At 41.5% G+C, this 15,206-nt stretch overlaps 1 protein-coding gene across 1 annotated transcript in view; it reads left to right on the plus strand.

The window, feature by feature from the left end:
* myot (myotilin) overlaps nucleotides 1-14,445 on the plus strand; it is a 46,937-nt gene extending 32,492 nt beyond the window's left edge. The window contains exons 6-11 of the mRNA XM_034181840.1: nucleotides 1,442-1,479; nucleotides 3,300-3,438; nucleotides 3,566-3,773; nucleotides 3,916-4,081; nucleotides 4,774-4,907; nucleotides 14,138-14,445. Of these exons, the coding sequence (XP_034037731.1) occupies nucleotides 1,442-1,479; nucleotides 3,300-3,438; nucleotides 3,566-3,773; nucleotides 3,916-4,081; nucleotides 4,774-4,907; nucleotides 14,138-14,265 (813 nt within the window). The 3' untranslated portion in view covers nucleotides 14,266-14,445. The remainder of the gene's footprint in view (nucleotides 1-1,441; nucleotides 1,480-3,299; nucleotides 3,439-3,565; nucleotides 3,774-3,915; nucleotides 4,082-4,773; nucleotides 4,908-14,137) is intronic.
* Nucleotides 14,446-15,206: the final 761 nt, after the last annotated feature.

Genomic DNA, 15,206 nt, shown 5'->3' on the forward strand with positions numbered 1-15,206 from the left:
CTGCATCTGCCTGAAGTGTCCTGTCTTTCACACTCCTTCACACTAAACACCACATCACAATAGTCAAAACGTTCTCTTACTCCCAGTCGTTAGAGGCTGCGAAAACAAAGTTATATTATAATAATAAGTACATCCAGCCCTTCATTCCCAGCTCAGATTGACCCCAGAGTGCTAAAACAAAATTGAATTCTCAGGATTGCATTAAGACAGGTGCAAAACAGCACATCTCCATTCTCATGAGAAAGAAGACAAAGCTAAAACAAGGTTGAATAACACGTACATTCTCAGGGTGAAGTGCAAAACAGCACAACACCGTTCTCATGAGAAAGAAGACAAAGCTAAAACAAGGTTGAATAACACGTACATTCTCAGGGTGAAGTGCAAAACAGCACAACACCGTTCTCATGAGAAAGAAGACAAATGTACAAATGTTTAACAGTGATAACATATATACAAAATCCTTAACACTATTTATGTCCAGAGATCAAGGATCCACCATGTAGAGTTTATGTCCAAAGTTTAAGGATCCATTGACCAGTTTCATATTTATTTACTTTAAGACTCAATAAAATGTTCAATTTCAACTTAATTGGCCTATAAAGTGCCAAATCACAACAAAATCTAAATATACTAAAACACAATATACTAAATCACAATTGTACACATCACAATTGTGATATGTGTACAATTGTGATGTATTTGTTTTAGTATATTTAGTCATGGACATGATGAATATTGTTACCTGCTGGACTGTTTCTAATTTTGATTGGTATCAATGGAAAATGTCTTCTGTGAACTGTCTGTATCTCAATATATTATTATTAAGACTATATGCAGTCATATTTTTATTGATTTTTATCAACTGAAAAAAAATCATAGATTCAGGTATAATTGAAAGATTTTGGCAATAAATTTGATCCTGTTTACAGTCAATTTTTGTTATAGTGGGTTTTTTTTAGGACATCATATTTATACAAATAAGTGTTCACTATGGTCCATGAAGTATAATAAATATATTAAAAGAAGTGTGACAGTGTATGTTGCACACAAATAAAAGAATGACTATTATTGAATAACAAGATGCGTACGACTTTTATTTTATCACTGGGAAAAAGTGCATCTGTCAGATTTTCACTCTGGATCCAGCCCTGCCACTGTAACTCTGTTTAGTTGCTTCTGTTAAGGAAACCTTTGAAATGTTGTGGATGTGATATGAAGTCCTATTTTGAGATGAGTGTCCAATGACAGCCATAGCCCAGAGGAACTTTGAACCATACTGTGTGAACATGAAGGGTGGTTCATTGTGTACGTGTCTCACACCAGCCAACATGGATTGTCTGTTGCTATTTCTGACCTGGGTTCAGAGAATGAGCTACAGAACTATTGTAAAAACTCTTTGCCTGGTGTTATGTATTCACCAATGATTTTCTTTCTGTTGTAGCCAGATTCTCCAGATGGAAGGCACACAGGAGGACTCTGGTAAATATATTTTATGTATATATGTAAATGTATTTTATCTACTTATACTTGTGTATCAGACCCTCGAGAAATTTGAGATGCCAGGATTTCAGCAATTAATTCAGCATGAGAATTCAACACACATAAAATAAAATATATATAAAATGTGAATCTCAAATTCCTGGAGGGTGCCTATTTACCATGGTAATGTGGATGATGATATTGAGACTCACTAACTTAAATATTTAGAACTGTACAAAGTGGTGTGTGTCAATCCCACCCCGGAGCACTTTTTGCTTATTTGTTCAGGGCTGCAGTTTTTGCAGATTGAAATGATGCCTGTCTTTTAAAAAATGAAGAAAAAAAAATTCAAACTTCTAATTTTGAAGTCTTACCATGGACTTTTTCTTTTTCACATCCGCCAAGGACGTAATGAAATCATCTGTGTCTGTTCATTTGTCTTTTAGCAGGATTGTGTCAAAACTACAATTTCACCACAGATAGATATTAGGCCAGGAAAGACTCCATTAAAGACTCTGGATCACGATTTCACTTTCTATACGCTTTGAAGGATTACCAGAGGATCCTCTGTTCAAATCTCAGCCTGACTGGAAAATCACTATGGGCCCTTGGGCAAGATCCTTAATCCCCTAGTTGCTCTTGGTGTGTAGTGGGCGCCTTGTATGGCAGCAGTCTGACGTCGGGGTGAATGTGAGGCATTATCACTTTACCAAGGCGTTGCTAGGCCGGTATTGTAGATTTACGTCGACGCTATCTGGCTATACCCGCCCGCTGTGCGTAAACAAATGACGTCATAGCGCACAGCCCAAGAACTGTCCGCAGAGAGAGAAAAAAAACATAAAAAGGCAACAAGTGTGTGTTGGTCCCAATATGGATATTCCAGATGATTTTCTCATGGATACTATGACAATGAACAGCAGCCAGCTTGATGAGGACGCACTGCCGAATTTGGAGAGCAGCGCATGCGCCAGCCGACACGACAAAAGTTAAAGTGAGCCAACTTTTTATGTACGCGTTACGTGTTGTGTATCTCAGTAAAAAGTGATGATAATGCAAATAACATGCTGTTGTTGTGCGGTATGCATTTTCTGAGTCCCTCCGTCCATGCCGTCGCCCGCAATGACAGATATTCGCCCTCGTCTAGCTCGGGCGAATGTCATTTTGGACGACTGGGCGTGAATGTCGGGCCTCTGAAAATGCATACCGCCCTCCAAAAACATGTTATTGTATTATTGTAAAGCGCTTTGAGCGTCTGATGCAGATGGAATGGCGCTATATAAATGCAGTCCATTTACCATTTACGTAAAAAAAAAAAAAAAAAAGCTACTACACCGATCCTCACCAAATTTGCACCACAGATGTATATTAGGGCATGGAATACCCCAATGAATTTTGGAGGTGATCTGGATCCGGATTGGCGGATGTCAGAAATCTCAGATTGCTTGTTTTCTTTGTTTTTATTATGCCTTGTTATCCACTGGTATGAAATATGGGTGGATATAGTAATCGGTATGTTCGTCCATCCATTTGTCTGTTTTTGCTTGCCATGCGTGATATCTCAACAACCAGTTGACCAATTTTATTCATATTTGGCACACGGTTGTACTTGAGTGATTCCACCCCCTCTCCCCTGAGACTTTATCTTACTGATTTGTGGGGAGCGAGCAGGCATATGTCATCTCCTGGTGACTCTTGCTCCGTTGTTGAGGTCATGAATATTTGACCTTTTTTTTATTTTATTTATTTTTTGTCTATTAATAATTAGCGTCGTGCACAGTGAAAGTGGGATTATCTTTGTTATAATTCACCTCTCCTTACAGGGGGAGGCACCACACAAGGACAGGTGAGAGGGGGAGCGAAGGATCAGCTATCCAGGAGAAATGTTACGCTCCTCGCTTCCTGCAGATCCCCTCGGACCTGACTGTGGAGGAGGGACGCTTCTGTAGGATTGATTTCAAGGTGAATCACTCACACATATTCATGTTTTACCACTTTAACACTGCAGTTTTCTTGAAGACGTTAATCCTGGAGACACTCTAGGAGTTAGATTTTTGATCCAGTGTTTGTTGCCTCTCTGGTGTTTCAGGTCGGAGGACTTCCCACCCCAGATATCTGCTGGTACCTGGATGGCAAAGCTATTCGCCCAGATGACTACCATAAGATGTTGGTGTGTGAGAAAGGGTTGCACTCATTCATCATTGAGATTGTCACTGTGCACCATGCTGGTGTGTACGAGTGTGTGGCCAGAAACCGAGCTGGGGAGAGCAGGTTCACCATGAGGCTGGATGTAATAGGTAAAAATACACCGACGTACATCCTGCGCTAAAGCTGGAAGGACGACGGTCTTGTGCACCTGTTCCTAGTCACTCTGTCAGTAGTAGTTAGTAGATAAATGTCAACTGCTGTTCTATCAAATTCTGATTGTGTTGTGTGTAGCTCAGGAGGTTCTCCGTCCTCCCACCTTCTACAAAAGGATGTTAAACTCCAGAGCTTTAGAGGGCGACACTGTACGGTTAGAGTGTAAGGTTGATGCTTCCCCGCCTCCGCAGCTCTACTGGAAAAAAGACAAAGAAATGCTGCGCATTGACCCAAACAGAATGAGGTGGGTGAAGAAACAAAGCTCCTGAAAGCATCACTGACGTGTCTCTCTGTATTGTTCGTGGATGCTGCCAAGTACCAGCGTGTTCCACCAAACACCATCACTCAGACACTGACATGTGACTTATTCCAGTTTAGAACTCGGCAGGGAGTCACTGCAACCCTGGGCAAACCTAATACTCTCATAATATTCAGCCAAAATGAACAAAAATACATATTGAATACACTATGAAATGTTATTATTTAATGACTTATCGTTTTTGTCCCCCACCAACCCATAGAAGCCAATGAAACTGCTTCCTCATGTCCATTTTTGATCAATCTGGACAAAACATCTGTTTCTCTTCTATTTCTGTGTTTAACTTTGAGCAGAGCTTTGTTCTGCCCCAAAACTTGTGGCACTTAGGTGCAGTGTTTCTGCATTATTCTTATGGGAGGGGGCAAAGCAGCCATCACCACCCAGGCATTCGGGTGGTCTGTTTCTGAACAGTCTGTGCAAAGCATTAACTTCTTCCAGGCCACACACTAAAAAATGAAGTTGTTCTATCATTGCACATGCTCTGACTTGCGTGATGGAATCTGCACACACTCTGCAGAAAACCGCACCTACAGATGTTTTCTTCATAAAGTACCAGGGTGGTACTGTGTTACTGTGGCAATGGAAGTAAGACTGGAATCTTTTTCTTTCTCCCGCAGCCTGTACCAGGATGGATCAGGCCGGCAGTGTTTGCTAATCGAACCCGTGATGAAGTCTGACGCCGGCTGGTACACTCTGTCTGCCATTAATGAAGCCGGCATGTCCACATGCAACGCCAGGCTGGATGTTGGCAGTAAGTTCATCTGGCAGTCTTGATGACACTGCAGATATCGCTCGTATGAGATGAGCTTGTAGTTACCGCGGCAGTGGCATTTAACCTCAAACCGTTTCCGTTAGCTGTGCCCACTACTGCTCCTGGCAATGCACAAGGCCAATGCAAGAAATTTCTTTTGGTTCCTTCTTAATTGTGCATCAATATGTGTAAGGTCTCCTAACAGACAAATTTGAGGATTTATAAATAAACTATGCATTTAGACTTACCTAGCTGTCCTTTGTTCTGATTGTGGCCATACCATGAAGTGCAAACCAGTAGTGTGCCAGGTCGGGACTCAGTTTTTAGGACCCAGCTCCAACTCCTCATTCAGGTCAGTGGACAAGAGCAGCCTTGTCACATGTGATGCAGTTCCACCTTGTGGTCATAGATGATAACACAGTATATTTTGATACGTCTCTTTGAAATACAAGTTGCAGGACCAGCCAAAAAAAAAGTAGAACTTATAGTCTGGCACGTATGGTATATATGTTATATTGGCTAATAGTGTTTTATGCTGTAATTTCTGGTAGTGTAATCACTGCCCCTAGTGGCAATGTGGAGCTTGTTTGTGGAACTTGAGACAAGTACACGCCTGTATATGTTTGCCAAGATCATGCCAGCATGCAGTGTAGTTGTAGTCTACTCTGGCCCTAAAAGCCAGCAAATATAGCACAGCTATTAGGTTTCTGCTTGATCACATAACACACCATCTGCTCTGCAATGACAGACCCACAAAGACTGCACAGATTACTACCGGTGGTACACCCAAGCTGTACTGCATACCTGGGTGCAGGGTAATGACTGGCTGTGCATGAGTCGGACCTAACCTCTGAGATTCTCGTAGCCAGTGGACACAGAACTGTTTGCTAAATACACTTGGATCAGGTGCCAGACGGAGGACAGCTTTGTGGCTCTTCGTACGTCTTTAGGCTGCGCCAATACACTTGAGCTCCTGAAAGAAAGATCTCACACAGGAAGTCATCCAGGGCCCTGTTGATCATATGTTGCTTAAATCATCCAGGATAAACTGCCCAGTCCTGGATCTGCTGGTATTAGTCACACCAGTATTTGATTAGACAAGATGAAGACACTTGTCCAGGACAATTGGACCCGCACATTTGGTTATCAGTTTTAGAGCCTTAGACATCAGCAACTATTTAGGAGAGGAACTCAACCCTTTTATTTCCCATTAATTATGTAAATTTTTTACTGTCTTAATGTATTTATACATTTTTAAGTTGTTGTTATCTACATTGTAATAGCCATGTGGCGTGTGTGTGTTTGGCTTTGATCACGCAAAAACCAGGGAGCGATGACATTTGGCATGCTTATGTATTTTGGGTTGAGGATGAACACTGCAAAAATGAAAGGTTGATAGGGCTAATATTTTTGGAGAAATGAGCAATTTTAGCTAACCAATAAACAACAGATGTGCTGCAATGCACCATGGGAGTTGAGGGTTTTAAATGTTATTGTGGTTCATGCTAGTTCAACAGTGTTGTTAGTGTTATTGATTTATTGTGATTTTGTAGGTTTAGGCACTTTAGTTATGTTGCCATTACCATGAGTGAGTTCAGTCTCAAGTTGCTGACACCATGAATGAAATGTGTATTGTTTAATCTCCACCGTGTTTGTGTCTAAAATTAGAAGCACCTGCATGTGTAAAGACAAACAGGTTTGCGTGCGTGCAACTTGGATCAGGGATAAACGGAGCACAGCTGATGTTTGCTGTTTGGTGTTCTTATTATTATCGTTTTTCATGATTTCTTCACATCTGCAAGGCATTAGTTTTGTTGGTTTGGAACCAAGATTTTATTCATTTGCTGGTCTGCTTGGGGGTCATTGTCTTGTTGAAACGCCCATTTCGGGGGCATGTCCTCTTCAGCATAGGGCAACATGACCTCTTCAAGCATTTTGACATATCAAAAGTCAGGGAGTGAGATTGCATCAGAATTTTGGCTCTCTGTTGGGACTGTTTACACAGAGACTGCTACCTGCTGCTTTGGACTTGAACTAACAGTCTTTTTCAAGACTTTTTTACTTTTTTACCTTTTTACTTTTTTTAAACTTTTTTACTGTGCTCCAACGCCTAAGGAAGACCTCTAATGGTCGAAACATCGCAACGGAGCACTTTTATCAGCTAACTTTCATTAGCGTTGGCAAGCTAACTAGCTTGCTAACGCTTTCGTTTTTATTATTTTTTTAATTTTTTTAATTTTTTTTATTTTAGCACCGTTGTCGTGCATTCGCTGTTGTCGTGCGTTGCCTGTGCTGCTTCATGGCCTGTTTGGTGCCTTGATTGGGGCACTCCTTCTGCTGAATCACCTCTGGATTATTTGCACATTATTCACTTTGTGTGTTTTTGGGAATCCGCTAGCTTAGTGCAGCTACTAGCTCTTAGCCGATTTAGCATGGCGGCTTCTCCTGTCTCTCCCGCACTTTTCTGCTCTGGGTGTGAAATGTTTAGTTATTCCTCGGCCTCCTTTAGCAGTAACGGTACTTGTAATAAGTGCAGCTTGCACCAGCAACCATTGTCAATTGTCTTCCGGGGGCCAGCGCAGGCGACATCGAAGGACATTTGAAATTGCTGGCTAAGGCTAAGCGTAAATTGGTAAGATTGTAATTCACGTCGGCAGTAATGACACTCGGTTACGCCAATCGGAGGTCACTAAAATTAACATTAAATCGGTGTGTAACTTTGCAAAAACAATGTCGGACTCTGTTGTTTTCTCTGGGCCCCTCCCCAATCAGACTGGGAGTGACATGTTTAGCCGCATGTTCTCCTTGAATTGCTGGCTGTCTGAGTGGTGTCCAAAAATGAGGTGGGCTTCATTGATAATTGGCAAAGCTTCTGGGGAAAACCTGGTCTTGTTAGGAGAGACGGCATCCATCCCACTTAGAGGGAGCAGCTCTCATTTCTAGAAATCTGGCCAATTTTTTTGGATCCTCCAAACTGTGACTGTCTAGCGTTGGGACCAGGAGGCAGAGCTGTGGTCTTATACACCTCTCTGCAGCTTCTCTCCCCCTGCCATCCCCTCATTACCCCATCCCCGTAGAGACAGTGCCTGCTCCCAGACCACCAATAACCAGCAAAAATCTATTTAAGCATAAAAATTCAAAAAGAAAAAATAATATAGCACCTTCAATTGCACCAATCAATCAATCAATTTTTTTTTTTTTATATAGCGCCAAATCACAACAAACAGTTGCCCCAAGGCGCTTTATATTGTAAGGCAAGGCCATACAATAATGATGTAAAACCCCAACGGTCAAAACGACCCCCTGTGAGCAAGCACTTGGCTACAGTGGGAAGGAAAAACTCCCTTTTAACAGGAAGAAACCTCCAGCAGAACCAGGCTCAGGGAGGGGCAGTCTTCTGCTGGGACTGGTTGGGGCTGAGGGAGAGAACCAGGAAAAAGACATGCTGTGGAGGGGAGCAGAGATCGATCACTAATGATTAAATGCAGAGTGGTGCATACAGAGCAAAAAGAGAAAGAAACAGTGCATCATGGGAACCCCCCAGCAGTCTACGTCTATAGCAGCATAACTAAGGGATGGTTCAGGGTCACCTGATCCAGCCCTAACTATAAGCTTTAGCAAAAAGGAAAGTTTTAAGCCTAATCTTAAAAGTAGAGAGGGTGTCTGTCTCCCTGATCTGAATTGGGAGCTGGTTCCACAGGAGAGGAGCCTGAAAGCTGAAGGCTCTGCCTCCCATTCTACTCTTACAAACCCTAGGAACTACAAGTAAGCCTGCAGTCTGAGAGCGAAGCGCTCTATTGGGGTGATATGGTACTACGAGGTCCCTAAGATAAGATGGGACCTGCACCACAGACTAAAACAGTTAAATGTGGTCTATTAAACATTAGGTCTCTCTCTTCTAAGTCCCTGTTGGTAAATGATATAATAATTGATCAACGTATTGATTTATTCTGCCTAACAGAAACCTGGTTACAGCAGGATGAATATGTTAGTTTAAATGAGTCAACACCCCCGAGTCACACTAACTGTCAGAATGCTCGTAGCACGGGCCGGGGTGGAGGATTAGCAGCAATCTTCCATTCCAGCCTATTAATTAATCAAAAACCTAGACAGCTTTAATTCATTTGAAAGCTTGTCTCTTAGTCTTGTCCATCCAAATTGGAAGTCCCAAAAAACAGTTTTATTTGTTATTATCTATCGTCCACCTGGTCGTTACTGTGAGTTTCTCTGTGAATTTTCAGACCTTTTGTCTGACTTAGTGCTTAGCTCAGATAAGATAATTATAGTGGGCGATTTTAACATCCACATAGATGCTGAGAATGACAGCCTCAACACTGCATTTAATCTATTATTAGACTCTATCGGCTTTGCTCAAAAAGTAAATGAGGCCACCCACCACTTTAATCATATTTTAGATCTTGTTCTGACTTATGGTATGGAAATAGAAGACTTAACAGTATTCCCTGAAAACTCCCTTCTGTCTGTTCATTTTTTAATAACATTTACATTTACCCTGTTGGACTACCCTGCAGTGGGGAATAAGTTTCATTACACTAGAAGTCTTTCAGAAAGCGCTGTAACTAGGTTTAAGGATATGATTCCTTCTTTATGTTCTCTAATGTCATATACCAACACAGAGCAGAGTAGCTACCTAAACTCTGTAAGGGAGTTAGAGTATCTCATCAATAGTTTTACATCCTCATTGAAGACAACTTTGGATGCTGTAGCTCCTCTGAAAAAGAGAGCTTTAAATCAGAAGTGTCTGACTCCGTGGTATAACTCACAAACTCGTAGCTTAAAGCAGATAACCCGTAAGTTGGAGAGGAAATGGCGTCTCACTAATTTAGAAGATCTTCACTTAGCCTGGAAAAAGAGTTTGTTGCTCTATAAAAAAGCCCTCCGTAAAGCTAGGACATCTTTCTACTCATCACTAATTGAAGAAAATAAGAACAACCCCAGGTTTCTTTTCAGCACTGTAGCCAGGCTGACAAAGAGTCAGAGCTCTATTGAGCTGAGTATTCCATTAACTTTAACTAGTAATGACTTCATGACTTTCTTTGCTAACAAAAGTTTGACTATTAGAGAAAAAATTACTCATAACCATCCCAAAGATGTATCGTTATCTTTGGCTGCTTTCAGTGATGCCGGTATTTGGTTAGACTCTTTCTCTCCGATTGTTCTGTCTGAGTTATTTTCATTAGTTACTTCATCCAAACCATCAACATGCTTATTAGACCCCATTCCTGCCAGGCTGCTCAAGGAAGTCCTACCATTATTTAATGCTTCAATCTTAAATATGATCAATCTATCTTTGTTAGTTGGTTATGTACCACAGGCCTTTAAGGTGGCAGTAATTAAACCATTACTTAAAAAGCCATCACTTGACCCAGCTATCTTAGCTAATTATAGGCCAATCTCCAACCTTCCTTTTCTCTCAAAGATTCTTGAGAGGGTAGTTGTAAAACAGCTAACTGATCACCTGCAGAGGAATGGTCTATTTGAAGAGTTTCAGTCAGGTTTTAGAATTCATCATAGTACAGAAACAGCATTAGTGAAGGTTACAAATGATCTTCTTATGGCTTCGGACAGTGGACTTATCTCTGTGCTTGTTCTGTTGGACCTCAGTGCTGCTTTTGATACTGTTGACCATAAAATTTTATTACAGAGATTAGAGCATGTCATAGGTATTAAGGGCACTGCGCTGCGGTGGTTTGAATCATATTTGTCTAATAGATTACAGTTTGTTCATGTAAATGGGGAATCTTCTTCACAGACTAAAGTTAATTATGGAGTTCCACAAGGGTCTGTGCTAGGACCAATTTTATTCACTTTATACATGCTTCCCTTAGGCAGTATTATTAGACGGTATTGCTTAAATTTTCATTGTTACGCAGATCATACCCAGCTTTATCTATCCATGAAGCCAGAGGACACACACCAATTAGCTAAACTGCAGGATTGTCTTACAGACATAAAGACATGGATGACCTCTAATTTCCTGCTTTTAAACTCAGATAAAACTAAGTTATTGTACTTGGCCCCACAAATCTTAGAAGCATGGTGTCTAACCAGATCGTTACTCTGGATGGCATTTCCCTGATCTCTAGTAATACTGTGAGAAATCTTGGAGTCATTTTTGATCAGGATATGTCATTCAAAGCGCATATTAAACAAATATGTAGGACTGCCTTTTTGCATTTACGCAATATCTCTAAAATCAGAAAGGTCTTGTCTCAGAGTGATGCTGAAAAACTAATTCATGTATTTATTTCCTCTAGGCTGGACTATTGTAATTCATTATTATCAGGTTGTCCTAAAAGTTCCCTAAAAAGCCTTCAGTTGGTTCAGAATGCTGCAGCTAGAGTACTGACGGGGACTAGCAGGAGAGAGCATATCTCACCCGTGTTGGCCTCTCTTCATTGGCTTCCTGTTAATTCTAGAATAGAATTTAAAATTCTTCTTCTTACTTATAAGGTTTTGAATAATCAGGTCCCATCTTATCTTAGGGACCTCGTAGTACCATATTACCCCATTAGAGCGCTTCGCTCTCAGACTGCGGGCTTACTTGTGGTTCCTAGGGTTTGTAAGAGTAGAATGGGAGGCAGAGCCTTCAGCTTTCAGGCTCCTCTCCTGTGGAACCAGCTCCCAATTCAGATCAGGGAGACAGATACCCTCTCTGCTTTTAAGATTAGGCTTAAAACTTTCCTTTTCGCTAAGGCTTATAGTTAGGGCTGGATCGGGTGACCCTGGACCATCCCTTGGTTATGTTGCTTTAGACGTAGACTGTGGGGGGGTTCCCATGATGCACTGTTTCTTTCTCTTTTTGCTCCGTATGCATCACTCTGCATTTAATCATTAGTGATCGATCTCTGCCCCCCTTCTCGGCATGTCTTTTTCCTGGTTCTTTCCCTCAGCCCCAACCAGTCTCAGCAGAAGACTGCCCCTCCCTGAGCCTGGTTCTGCTGGAGGTTTCTTCCTGTTAAAAGGGAGTTTTTCCTTCCCACTGTGGCCAAGTGCTTGCTCATAGGGGGTCGTTTTGACCGTTGGGGTTTTTCATAATTATTGTATGGCCTTGCCTTACAATATGGAGCGCCTTGGGGCAACTGTTTGTTGTGATTTGGCGCTATATAAGAAAAAAGTTGATTGATTATTTTGGGTTAAGGATGAACAGCGCCAAAACGGAACACTGATAGGGTTAATAGTTTCTTAGAGAAGCTATCAATCAATCAATCCATCAATTTTTTTATATAGCGCCAAATCACAACAAACAGTTGCCCCAAGGCGCTTTATATTGTAAGGCAAGGCCATACAATAATTATGTAAAACCCCAACGGTCAAAACGACCCCCTGTGAGCAAGCACTTGGCTACAGTGGGAAGGAAAAACTCCCTTTTAACAGGAAGAAACCTCCAGCAGAACCAGGCTCAGGGAGGGGCAGTCTTCTGCTGGGACTGGCTGGGGCTGAGGGAGAGAACCAGGAAACAATGGACATGCTGTGGAGGGGAAGCAGAGATCGATCACCAATGATTAAATGCAGAGTGGTGCATACAGAGCAAAAGAGAAAGAACACTCAGTGCACCATGGGAACCCCCCCAGCCGTCTCGGTCTATAGCAGCATAACCAAGGGATGGTTCAGGGTCCCCCTGATCCAGCCCTAACTATAAGCTTTAGCAAAAGGAAAGTTTTAAGCCTAATCTTAAAGTAGAGAGGGTGTCTGTCTCCCTGAATCTGAATTGGGAGCTGGTTCCACAGGAGAGGAGCCTGAAAGCTGAAGGCTCTGCCTCCTATTCTACTCTTACAAACATAGGAACTACAAGTAAGCCTGCAGTCTGAGAGCGAAGCGCTCTATTGGGGTGATATGGTACTACGAGGTCCCTAAGATAAGATGGGACCTGATTATTCAAAACCCATAAGTAAGAAGAAGAATTTTAAATTCTATTCTAGAATTAACAGGAAGCCAATGAAGAGAGGCCAATATGGGTGAGATATGCTCTCTCCTTCTAGTCCCGTCAGTACTCTAGCTGCAGCATTTTGAATTAACTGAAGGCTTTTCAGGGAACTTTTAGGACACCTGATAATAATGAATTACATAGTCCAGCCTAGAGGAAATAAATGCATGAATTAGTTTTTCAGCATCACTCTGAGACAAGACCTTTCTGATTTTAGAGATATTACGTAACATGCAAAAAAGCAGTCTACATATTGCTATGAATATTATCTAATGTTGCTAATTACACTTTGGACTCATACACCTTTCCAGCAAGAGACAGTAAATCATCTTGACATTAACAGCATGAGTGTAAGTGCATATAATTGTAAATACGTTAACAAATAATGGATAACGCACAGAAAGTCAGAACACTTATTTTGATTGTGGTACATTTAAAATCAAATGACAAAATAGAAGTAATAATACTGAAAATAATTGTGTGATAACGACCCTAAACAATTTGTAAATACATCAAGACAGTAAATTAACTGGTTGTGTTGCCTGTGGATCCCCCCGGGCAACACACTAGTTATCTTTTTTTTTCTTGTATTTTGCAATATGAAACTTATCTAAACTGCCTAAACAAATTGAGCTACAAAAATACAGTAAATCAATAACACTAACAACATTATTACTATTTGTCCCTGAATGAAGTTGCACACACTCACAGCTGCTGTAAGCAGGCAGTGGCTGAAGACATTAAAACCACTAGTACCAACATGAGACTTAACTCACTTGTGGTAAGAGCAACATAACATTTAACTGACTAAACCAATTGAACTACAAAAACACAATAAGTCGAAGACTACAACACTGCTAAACTAACATGAACCAACAACAACATTTTCAATTCTCAAAACTCCAAACTCCCATGCAGCACAATGCCCATTGTTTACTGGTTAGCTATATTTGCTAATTTCTTCAGATATTTGTCCTATCAACTTTCTGTTTTCGCAGGGTTCATCCTTGACACAAAATACACAAGCATGCCAAACGGCAAAGGACAGCTCACCCCAGTTTTTGAGTGATCAAAGCCAAACACATACACACACACACAGAGAGGCCACTTGGCTATTTGTTTTGGAACCTCACTTTTTTATACACATCTTGCAATTTGCCGCCCCCCACCCCACCCAGTGATTATTAGCAGGCCTTAAAGGTGGGGGGGATCATTGTGGTGTGTCTGTATGTGTGGTAAAGGGAAAGTTTGGATTTATCAATTTGCTTTCTGCTCCTTGCAGCTCGAACAACTCCTGCTGTGAAAACGGCGCCCCCTGGCTCAAAGGCGTTGAAGCTTCTGTCCCCTACTCAGACATTGGAGAGGCCCGCTCAGCACACCGCCCCTCTGTATGAGAGTGAAGAGCTGTAAATTATGTCACGCATCTCAAAATCATAACCTCCGGGCTGTGACACAGAACTGGACCTGAGCCTGTCAGAGCAGAGACCGTACCAAAGATGCTTGTGTTCAACACGTCAGATTTTTTTTTTTCCTGAGTCTCGAGTTTACACTTAGAAAAAATGTCATTGAATCTTTCACTTTGTCTGGGGGGAAAATGGATCTGTTTTGCCCACTGGTGAGAATCAACACTACAGAGTGTTACTGACAGGGCCACAGGGACTCAGCACCTCACAAACTGACCTGTTCACAAATGATACTGAAATAAAAGATCGTTGTGGCCTGCACGACTCAAGCAACATGACAAAAAAATGAAGCATGTGTACCGAGTCTGCATGGTTCATTCAAAAGAATCTGCATTGTTTTAACAGCATCCAGCTCGAAGTCACAGAAAGTATGAGACTGAACTACAGTACCCACAATCCACCTCTCTGGCTTGGGGCTGACTGTTTAATCTTTTCTCTCTGACTTATTGTTCTGCGTCTTTCTGTTCAGCCCGTTTTAAATGTATTTTTAACTTTTAATGATAAACACTCCCGTTCTCTGTAAAACAGTCGTGCACGCACACCGATTTAGTTCAGGATGTTATTTATTTGAGTTTCACAGTCTAGTCTCTGAAGGTCTTGCTAAAGGCCACAGTGAGAATTTGGACAAATGTCAAAGGGCCATCACTCTGATACAGACTTCAGCTGGACGGAAAAAAACGATCTGGTTTCACAGGAGCGTTTAGACTCATCTGCAGTGTGAATGACTGAAATGTGGTTATCAGTGTGATGGCCTGATTTCTGACATTCTCACTTCATCTTTCTGAGCAGAATGTGTAGGAAGGATCCGTCACAGGACTGATGTGCCTGCGTGCCTTAAAAACACCCTTCCCAAAAACCTTTGTTGTGTGTCTGTGTTTCGGTCTGGAT

This window comes from Thalassophryne amazonica, chromosome 11, assembly GCF_902500255.1.
Source record: "Thalassophryne amazonica chromosome 11, fThaAma1.1, whole genome shotgun sequence".
Classification (NCBI taxonomy): Eukaryota; Metazoa; Chordata; class Actinopteri; order Batrachoidiformes; family Batrachoididae; genus Thalassophryne; species Thalassophryne amazonica.